The 11122-nt window shown below is 36.8% G+C and overlaps 1 protein-coding gene across 2 annotated transcripts; it reads right to left on the reverse strand.

Annotated features, from left to right (window-relative positions):
• Nucleotides 1–7811: 7811 nt before the first annotated feature.
• LOC137007821 (uncharacterized) lies at nucleotides 7812–10881 on the reverse strand. 2 transcript variants are annotated; one of them, XM_067369529.1, is made up of 7 exons: nucleotides 10695–10881; nucleotides 10534–10609; nucleotides 9468–9786; nucleotides 8660–8864; nucleotides 8493–8561; nucleotides 8325–8390; nucleotides 7812–8202 (listed from the first exon to the last, which is right to left on the reverse strand). In XM_067369529.1, exons 3-7 carry the CDS (start codon nucleotides 9663–9665, stop codon nucleotides 8048–8050), a joined length of 693 nt encoding a protein of 230 aa, XP_067225630.1. In that variant the 5' UTR covers nucleotides 9666–9786; nucleotides 10534–10609; nucleotides 10695–10881; the 3' UTR covers nucleotides 7812–8047. The 2 variants fall into 2 exon arrangements, with proteins under 2 accessions (XP_067225630.1, XP_067225700.1); XM_067369599.1 differs by lacking the exon at nucleotides 10534–10609.
• Between the last annotated feature and the right edge of the window lie 241 nt (nucleotides 10882–11122).

Here is an 11122-nt window from a genome sequence, read left to right on the forward strand (position 1 = left end):
TGTGAGCTCTGAATAATAAGCAACATTATTTACAATTGCCATTTATAAACCATTTGAAACAGATGCAAGAATAAGGAGCTGTTTACACGACACCTTTTCAACTAAAAACTCAAAACTTTTTATGCATTTTGGATGTTCATTTACACAGCATTTTGGGGGCCTGAAAATGCTTACTTTTAAAAATGGGTTTCAAAGTGCACATTTTTTAAAATGATACCATTATCACCTGTGTAAAAAAAATGAATTTGTGAAAACGGCAACATCATGCAAATGCATATTATGTGTTCAGTTCATAGGTGTGTAGTGTTTCTTTACAAAGTGACATCGCCATCTACTGGCCTGAATGAATAATACAGAGCATGAATAATACAGAGTTTTTTGTGATCCATGTGAACAGGGATCATTTTGACAATGTTGCCATCTGTAAGTGAAAAACGCGAAAGAAAAACTTTTTATGTAACCGTAAGTTTCAGTATTGATGGATTCCAAAACCGATTCCCAAAAAGTTGGGACTCTGTACAAATTGTGAATAAAAAAGGAATGCAATAATTTACAAATCTCATAAACTTATATTTTCTTCACAATAGAATATACATAACATATCAAATGTTGAAAGTGAGACATTTTGAAATGTCATGCTAAATATTGGCTCATTTTGGATTTCATGAGAGCTACACATTCCAAAAAAGTTGGGACAGTTAGCAGTAAGAAGCCAGAAAAGTTAGAAAGGAGAAAAATTGCAAAGAGTTTGAAGTTATCATCATCTACAGTGCATAATATCATCCAATATCAATCTGGAACAATCTCTGTGCGTAAGGGTCAAGGCCGGAAAACCATACTGGATGCCCGTGATCTTCGGGCCCTTAGACGGCACTGCATCACATACAGGAATGCTACCGTAATGGAAATCACAACATAGGCTCAGGAATACTTACAGTATTACAGTTGTTGGTGAACACAATCCACGATGCCATTCGCTGTTGCCGGCTAAAACTCTATAGGTCAAAAAAGCCATATCTAAACATGATCCAGAAATGCAGGCATTTTCTCTGGGCCAAGGCTCATTTAAAATGGACTGTGGCAAAGTGAAAAACATCCATGTATCTATGTCATCCGGACTAAAGAGGACAAGGACAACCCAAGTTGTTATCAGCGCTCAGTTCAGAAGCCTGCATCTCTGATGGTTTGGGGTTGCATGAGTGCGTGTGGCATGGGCAGCTTACACATCTGGAAAGGCACCATCAATGCTGAAAGGTATATCCAAGTTCTAGAACAACATATGCTCCCATCCAGACGCCGTCTCTTTCAAGGAAGACCTTGCATTTTCCAACATGACAATGCCAGACCACATACTGCATCAATTACAACATCATGGCTGTATAGAAGAAGGATCCAGGTGCTGAAATGGCCAGCTTGCAGTCCAGATCTTTCACCCATAGAAAACATTTGGCGCATCATAAAGAGGGAGATGCGACAAAGAAGACCTAAGACAGTTGAGCAACTAGAAGCCTGTATTAGACAAGAATGGGACAACATTCCTATTCCTAAACTTGAGCAACTTGTCTCCTCAGTCCCCAGACATTTGCAGACTGTTATAAAAAAAAAAGGGGATGCCACACAGTGCTAAACATGGCCTTGTCCCAACTTTTTTGAGATGTGTTGATGCCATGAAATTTAAAATCAACTTATTTTTCCCTTGAAATGATACATTTTCTCACTTTAAACATTTGATACGTCATCTATGTTGTATTCTGAATAAAATATTGAAATTTGAAACTTCCACATCATTGCATTCTGTTTTTATTCACAATTTGTACAGTGTCCCAACTTTTTTGGAATTAGGTTTGTACTTCTGTTGAGATAATGTGAGTGAATAAAATATCTCTGATATCCTGTAGGTATTTTTATTTTTTATTTATTTATTTTTTGCAAGAATCAATGCTTAATATATTTAATTTTTTAAAAGACAGGATACTGTTAATTTGACTTTTTTAAGGCATATGTAAAATATCAGGGCTTTAATTACAGTATGACCAGAGGTGGCGTGTGGCGGGCTGAAACGGCTTGCTTGTTTATGACCTCCACCTACAATGAGTGCAGTGCATGCAATGAGTTTGAGAACAGTTTCAATAAATTCTTTTCATCACTAAAAATTAAAAATGTAATACTATCTCACTTCATTATCTGGAAGAAACCACTGCAATGCTTGATGACTTTGGCATCAGATGACAGCAAACCATATGTGCTTTTGATAAATGTGTTTACTGTAACTAATGGCGTTAACTGAGATACAAGCAGTTCCATACAATTTTTTTCCCCCACATTTTTTTTTTTTTTTTTTGCAAAAAAAAAAAAAAAGGGTTGGGGCGGGGGTGTGTGCAGGGTTTTGTCAAAATGATAATTTTGGACTCATTGAGGGAATATAAAGGATACTTGACTCGTACATTTTTTATTAACCATTTACCGCAGGCACTTTCTGCAGTTGAGCAAATTACAATTATACCACTAACAAGCCAGACTGAAGAGATACTGATGCCCTCCAACCTCTTTGGGCCCTTCAAAGTTCAATGACTACACAAGACAGTCTGATCATTGCCATGTTTGAGGTCTCCCTCAGTTGTCTTTATGATGTTCTGGTTCCTTGAAATCAAATGTTTGAATGGGCTTGTCAATCCATGTTCACAGCTTAAAGAAATCAATAAGACATGGGAAGCATGATGAAACTTGAAGAAATATCTGGACTGCTCTGCCTGTGGTGTACAATGAGAAGATGACGCAGTTTTGACATGTCTACTTTACCAACAGTGTTCTAAATGCCATTTCATGACAGTGAAGTGGGCATAAATGTTGCACGCCTCATAAATATTCAATCAAACATGTACAATGTATTAACAAGCTCTACATTGAGCCAACCACATTATAAACCACAGCTATATTGTATTTGCAATAATATATGGTGATGCTAGTGGTTCAAATATTACATTCTTCAGCTTGGAACCAATAAAACATAAATTGTTTATTATAATATGAGTTAAAAGGAGCACGTTTCTGGATTAATGTTGATGAAGGAGTACTTGAGCTGGAGGGTACTTAAAAAACAATGTTGTAAAACAATGTTGGAAACCCTGATCTAAGTGTCTCAGTTTAGTACCATTTTTAAATGGTTTTCAAGCTGATGTAGTACTTTTGATTCAATTGTCACTATGCAAGTTTCCAAAGATGCATATACATCAACAGTAAAGACAATATTTAAGTTTTAACAACCATTAAACTTTTTTTTTTATTATTATTATTTTTTTTTTAGAAAGTATCATGGAGCCCTGTCCTTCCTCCTACTTCTTTTTTTTTTTTTCTGTCTAAGCTATGTAAGTGGAAAATGTGTCACTTCTACTCATGTTCAAATGCTCATTCTAGTGACTACATCCTAACCTCGGGTAAGAATGGCTTAAATGAAACTATAAGACCCTGTCCTATGCACTAGTACGGAAATCATGTCTGTCAAAGTGGCAAAAATCAACAAGAAGAGCGTTCCTGCTGTGCCTCAGGGAAGTCCACTCAATGTGTGCACTTCAGTCCTTGTGAGACAATAGCTAATGTTCTGATGCCACAAACTAGTTTGCACTCGGAGCGGAAAGGAATCAGTGCATGCCCAGTATAGAAATATAGTACATCAATTGTTGCAGGTATAAATAATGTAATTTAGCACAGTAATCACATTTAATTAGAACTGCTTTGTTGTCATTTGATTTTAAATTAGAGGGTATATCAAAAAGCTATAATTAGAGATTAATTTCAACATGTAAAATGAGGTTAATTTATTGATAGCTCTAATGTACTGTACATGTATATATGCCCCCATTTGCTTGCTTAGATTGTGCTATTAAATCTTGTAAAGATTCAAGAGTTTTGTTTGTGGCAGATAGTTTGAGCTAAATGAGATATCCACATATTTGGCCAAACAATCAATTTTAATGCACAATTGCTCAACACAAAATGTCACGTAATATCAAGAAATGTGTGATTTGGTGGTAGAACGTCAGATAGATGACATGTTTGTATATGAGTGGACAGTTCTGTCCAGATTAAGCTGGAATATGCACCATACTAAGTGCTAAAAGACAAAACTTTGGCTTGCAAGATTGACAGTGTTTGTCTAGTGAAAATGACAGATTGTCTTGTTGAACAGGTGTCTGTGTTGAGCCAAGCTGTCTGTATGCAAGAATAATTTGCGGTACTGTGAACAGAACAGTGCAGAATTGTTGATACATATTACCTGAAATTCTGCACTGTTTCAGATGACTTACAAATAAGAAATACTGAAAATATGGCAATATTGAGAGTATGTGCACATAATGTGATCAGTTATATTATAGGCTATTATATTTTGTACAACAGTGTTTTCTGGTTCTCAAATCCGATTGGCTGAGAGCCATGCGATATTCCCCCAGTATCAGCACTGGAACCATTTCACCGTTTGTATCACCCCGCTTGCAGCGACTGTCATGGCGGTCGAGCAAATCCACCATATTTTTTTTTACAAATACTACTGTTAATGTGTCACGAAATGTAGTTTTAAGAGTTTTTTAGGTGAGAATGTAGTTATTTAGACCTCCAGTATGTGACTCACATATAAACATAGCACCTGTTTTACAATTTGTTTAGACGCTTTCGCAGATGTGAGCTCCAGCGGCCATTCCAACGTGATCTCATGAGAATACGTGTGTATTTTTATGTGAAGTGTGGTTCTACCACACGTACATTTACTAACGTTTTCATACACACAAAAACGTACAACATTGACGTATTTATAGCACTAAAGCGTACAAATACTTACGTATTAGCAGCTTAAAAAACGTAAGACATCTAACGTAAAGTGTGAATGTATATGAATTACCATGTATTAATATTAAAATCGTGGCTTTAATGATTCAAATATGTTGTGTTCAATTGTCATTAACGTTACACAATGTTAAACGAGACTACACTTTGAAAACTTAAAATGAATAACATTTCTATAATCGTTTTGTAATATTTTGCTGTGCGATTTTTTTCCTATGCAGTGACTGACAATACAACCATAAGATACACCAAAGCACAACATAAATTAACAAATCACACCCATTTTATTTGTTTGCTGTACTCCATATCTTTAGAATCCATATGTTTGCGAGGAACAGATTCAAATTCAGCCCTTTATCTGTCGATCTTCACCTTCATTCTCAGCAACAGCGACCGTCACAGTCAAAGCCCGCGCACGTTATGATTCAAATTTAAAAAATAGCGCCAGTGCACCTGCGCCGCGTGATTTTTTTCCCCAAACCAGTTAAGTGCAAACCACGCCCCTTTACGTTAAAACCCCACCCCGCAGCCTTGACTCACGTCTCTAGCTCGATTTCATTGGTCAACTAAATCACGGCGCTGATTTGCCACACCGCCCCACATGAAAAAATACTATAATTTATATTAAGTACGATAGTGTTTGTAAACCGCACTATGGTAAAATGTAGTATAGAGTGTATATTTAAGTATTTACAACACTTTGTTTATGAATGCTACAGAATACTGTAGCATTAACTATAGTGAACTGATAAACTGTAATGAACAGTACAGTTTACTCTAGTAAAAACTAAAGTATACTATAGTGTATTGTAGTATAAGACACCCTATAGTTGTAGAATACTTACAGTATTGGGTAATTTGTTTATATTACTATAGTTTTTATATTACCACTACAACTAAAATTAAATTTGTGGTGGTAAATTCTAAAGTACTTTACTATAGTATGGTTCAAAACACTATAGTAATTACTATTATTTACTATAATATTTTTCATGTGGGAAACTAATTTTAATACAATACCCAATATACAAAAGGGATACACAAGTGTATACAAAGTGAAACGTTGCACACACAATTTACAACTTAAATAAAAAGGATGCATAAAGTGAATTAAAAGTGCATAAAACTACACACATATAGATTATAAAACACCCACAAACAAAAGGGTTTAAAAAATATATATATATATATATTCTTTAGCTTATTCTTCATTCTTTAGTAAACAATATGACCTCATTACCCTGCAGTCTAAGGCTACCTGAAGCTGCGCAGACCAATCAGAGTATGACATCAAAGTACCCAGAGACTGATTTGAAAGCACACCTTTCTTTGAAATAATTTAATGATTACAAATGATCACAGAGCTGATTAAGAAAAAATACCACAGCACTGTGTGGTTAAAAAGATAAAATGCAAAAATGCCATGGTACACAAAAACAATATTACATACAATTCACAATGCTATCAAGAACTTTAAAAGGATGCATGAAATTAAATTTGTCTGTGCAGTTCCTAGTGTAAACAAGTTTATGAATATGATTTTTAATATAACTTCATAACCTGCAGTCCTAACCTAGAATTCATAAATAATACTTGCAGTATAGGGTTTGTTCACCCAAAAATGAAAATTCTGTCATTAATTACTCACCCTCATGTCGTTCCACACCCGTAAGACCTTCGTTCATCTTCAGAACACAAATTAAGATATTTTTGATGAAATCTGAGAGGTATATGACTCGTCCATAGACAGAGATATATAAATCAACACTTTCAAGGTCCAGAAAGGTACTAAAGACATTGTTAAAACAGTCATATGACTGCAGTGGTTCAACATGTTATGAAGAGACGAGAATTTTTTTTTTTTTTTTTAAGCGCACAAAAATTACAGCTTTATTCAACAATCTCTTCTCTTCTGTGTCATTCTCATAATTGTTTACGTCCAGCGCTTCCAGGTTCTACGTCAGAATGCCGGCTCAGTATTGGCTAAAGCTGATCATGTGATCAGCATGATGCATGCGTGTGATGCTGACGCAGGAGCCGGCCAATAATGAGTCGGCGTTCTGACGTAGAACCTGGAAGCGCTGGACGTAAGCAATTACAAGAATGACACAGAAGAGAAGAGATTGTTGAATAAAGTTGTAATTTTTGTTTTGTTTTTGCACACAAAAAGTATTTCTCATCATTAATAAATTTAAGGTTGAACCACTGCAGTCACATGACTGTTTTAATGATATCTTTAGTACCTTTCTGGACCTTGAAAGTGTTGATTATATTGCCGTCTATGGACAAGTCATATACCACTTGGGTTTCATCAAAAATATCTTAATTTGTGTTCTCAAGATGAACAAAGGTCTTACAGGTGTGGAAAAACATGAGGGTGAGTAATTAATGACAGAATTTTCATTTTCGGGTGAACTAACCCTTAAACTTGTCTACTAATTGATATTTTGAAACATTCAAACATTGGTACCATTTTAAGTTTGATGCGAGAAGTTCATTGCCACAGATTCTGACAATTTGTGGCGAACCCTGACAGCCCTTTTCCCCCTTTTCCTGTATATCTGCTGTAGTCATGCTCTGGACCAGAACTACTTTTTCTGGGCCGTCCAGCTGTCAAACGCCGCCTAGAACCGGTCTTATTTGTTCTTCGGGCCACTGCTGTTGGCTGACAGCCAATAATAGGACCTGGTCTTCTAGCAGCTCGTCTTAATGCTGCTGCACGTTTTGACACAGACATCCCTTTACCAAAACAGTAAAATGCAGAGATCAGTTGGGTCGGATTGTGCTGCATCTTTTCAAGCTGCTTGGCCATTGTAGTAATGGCATCACTGTAGTCAGAGTTTTCAGCCAGATCACTGAGCAGTCCCAGCATCCGTCTCACAGGAGACTGAGGTATAGATGCTGTTTAATAAGAAAACAATAAAACAATTAAACAACAACAAACACTTTGACCAGTAAACAAAACTGAGGGATGTCAATTTAGTCAAAACTAAATTATGTAACAGTAATGTCTTTCCACACAAACATCTGAATATAGCTGCAAACACTGCAAGCCCAAGCACTGCATGGCACATGCTTTTAACTCCCTAGTAATCTTTGCTGTTAGTTGTATGTTTTGATTTTTTACATCCGTTTACTTTTTCAGAATGGTATGATACTGAATCAGAATGATGATTTTGGTAGCAAACTTCTTTGGCTCTAATAACAATTAGACAGAATTTTTAATGTAATTAAGCTTCATGGACTCACCTTCCTCCGAGTTACCCGGCACACAGTGTCGTTTGGAGTATGTGTCCTCTAGAGTAGGTGATGTTTGGTGCAGTTGTGCAGAGCTGAGGGTAGACGGGCCCAGTTGATGCAAGTCTAAGGGTTCATAACAAGCACAGAGACAAAATGAAATGTAGCATGAGATATGCCACCATTAGAAAAAAAAAAAAAAAGGAATACATTGTAAAAAAACAGCACCTCTCTCCCTTTATACTGACCGTCATCTTGAGCACTGAGATGGTACTGATGATCAGTATTGAAGTATTCTTGCCTGGGAGGCATGTCTATAACAATTGTATACTAATGTCACACTGCTGTACAAGTTGTTTTTATTAAGAATTAAGTATATATAATGAAGGTTTTATGTCCCACTTGAACTTTCTTACCTACAGCTAACGTGCTTGGCTTAGGCATATTTTGCCGTAAAGGTTTCAGGAAGTCAAGAGAAACTGAGGCTGTGAAGATGATAAACAGGATATATTTGTTAAAATATCTTAAGAGGGTAGTGTCAGTCCATGTGTGAGAACCTATGCTGCAAAGAAAAGAAAATTACCTTTTGTTATTTTCAGCAGCTCAGCCCTCATTTCAACTGTTGTGGGAAGAAAGTTGATGGAGGTGATGTTGTAATTTTGCACTATTGCTGCCTGGTGTTTGCATGGTGCTCCACTATGACCAACAGGACAGAGCTCCAACTCCATGTCCACTGTATAGGTGTGCCCTGATGTGGAGGATATCACCTGAAACTTCTTCTCTCCAACCTAGATATTGTTGAATAGTCGTTATTTTGTTGTTTTGTTTTCTGGAGATGAACAAAGGTCTTATGAGTGTAGAACGACATGAGAGTGAGTAATAAATGACAGAATTTTCATTTTTGGGTGAACTAATCTTTTAAGTACCACCATGGTACTTAAATGGTTAGTTCACACCCAATGCACAATAAATAACATTTTACCTTTACATTTTAAATTTACATTTTACAGATGTTATAAATAATGTTTCAATAGGTTATATTATTTATATATTTTTTATTTTACTGCATGTATTCACAAAAACAAATATGCATATTTAATGTTACTAGCGCTTTGTCAATGTTAAGATTCTTTTTAATATGCCAATAAAACATACTGCAGGCTATCTCCAAGTCTCTATCACTTAATTTCTGTGTAATTTCTGTAAAACAAAATGACAAATGTTTACTTTTTACATAGGGGTACTTTCATGCCTCCTTTGTACTTGCGTTCTTATTGGAATTGAACATTGACAGTTGATGATGACACAAGGCTGCAAGATGGCTTAAAAACATATAATGAGAAAAAAATCGTCAAGTTTATAAAGATTTATATTTAAAAATCATACTTTACCTGAGAAATATCAGATGTTTTAATATTACTTTCTGTAGCAAGGAATCTTGATCGGTGGAATGCCTCCCAGTGGCCAAGTGCAACGTCTGTCACACGTGCTTCATAGTACATCTCTAGTCGGGTGACGAAAAGGTTGAATAATTGAGGGAGGTTGAATGCTTTTGTCCTCTGAAGTATTTTGTCTTTCAAGACTCGCATAGCAGCTTCCACATAGTTATTTGTTTGGTTGCCACGTGTTGGCAAGTCCCTTCTATAGCTGAGAGCCCAACTCTCACGTCGACTGAAAAGACTCTGTAGGTAGGTTAGGAACTTCTTGTATCTGTAATTAGTTAAAAAAAAAAAAAAAATAATAATAATAATAATAAGTAAAGAATAAATACAGTACAATAAAAGCCTCTAAATAGGCCTCTCAGGGTAAACACACCAGAAATAATAAGAAAATATTCAAGCTACCTCTACCAGTCTACTATTTTCTCTACCTGGTGGTCAAAGGGTTGTTCAGGGCTTGCTGGTAGAGTAATTCAACTTTACTCATCTCCCTGGCATAAAGCATGTCTTTTACTATGCTGAACAGTGTCTGTCTTTCCTTCATCTCAACTTTGTGTTCTTTGTTCCACAACCACCTCCACACAGCTTGCAAAAGATGAAATATGCAGAGCAGCTGTGTGGCTTCAGGAAAGACCTGGGCTATAGCTCCCTTTTCTGCCTTTGAGTCATCTGTAAGAAACACACAAGGGCCTGCCTCACCTCTCCCTCCAAAGGCATCTTTTGTCAATAAGGACTTAAACAGCGTCAATCCCTCACTAACTGTCCTCTCATCTTCCGACTGGGTTATTACTATCCCAAGAGGAAGACCACCTGCACAGGTGTGTGTGAGAAGGAGAAACACCCTGCAGTTCTCCTGGTCCATGTTACCAGAAGAATCCATAAAACACATCTCTCCACTATTGGAAAGACTGTGTGTTTGTTTCATCAAAGGTGAACAAATGGCTACAAGTGGTGTTCCTGCTGAAGACATTCCAAGCTTTGCACAACTGTCATCACATGCTGCATTGTAGGATTTTACCTGCCTTTCCAAAGCTGCTAGCATTCCCTCCCCACTCTGCTCTCCAAACTCCTGCTTATTAACCTTCTGATACAGTCTGCAAATGAAATTATTTTTTTGAACTACATAGGTCTGTCAAAGCTACTGATTTTACTTTGTAGACCTAGTACAATTTCACATACCTGTAGCAAAACTGAAGGTCTGGGCAAAGGGCACGGTTGGCTGAGGCATATAGTTGTTGCCATGCTCAGCCAGCAGGTCACTTTTAAGTACAGCCAGAGCTGATGTTGGGCTGTGCCCGATCTCAAACAACTGCGTCAGGGACTCTATTGCCTTGGCCCCTACATCCCTGTGTCTCAGTGCCTCCGCAACAAAGATGTTATGATTATGTCAACGCTATCTCACGACCAATTCGTACTTATTCTACGAGGTGGCTATTTCGTATAAATTCATACGACCTCACTCGTGCGAATTCGTACGATTTGTCTAAACCCCACTGACGGTTAGGTTTAGGGGCGGGGTTTGGGGTAGGTCATTCGTATGAATTCATACGAATTTGTCAACTCGTAAAATACATACGATTTAGCAAAAAACGTATGAATTAGTACGA

The sequence above is a fragment of the Chanodichthys erythropterus genome, chromosome 1, assembly GCF_024489055.1.
Source record: "Chanodichthys erythropterus isolate Z2021 chromosome 1, ASM2448905v1, whole genome shotgun sequence".
In the NCBI taxonomy this organism is placed as follows: domain Eukaryota; kingdom Metazoa; phylum Chordata; class Actinopteri; order Cypriniformes; family Xenocyprididae; genus Chanodichthys; species Chanodichthys erythropterus.

Excerpts from the sequence above, each read along its gene's own strand:
- LOC137007821 (XM_067369599.1), bottom strand. The coding sequence starts at position 9,665 with ATGCGAGTCTTGAAAGACAAAATACTTCAGAGGACAAAAGCATTCAAC. Across the intron at positions 8,391-8,492 it reads GCCAAGCACGTTAGCTGTAG|ACATGCCTCCCAGGCAAGAA; the intron begins GTAAGAAAGTTC and ends CAATTGTTATAG. Across the intron at positions 8,203-8,324 it reads TCTCAGTGCTCAAGATGACG|ACTTGCATCAACTGGGCCCG; the intron begins GTCAGTATAAAG and ends ATGAACCCTTAG.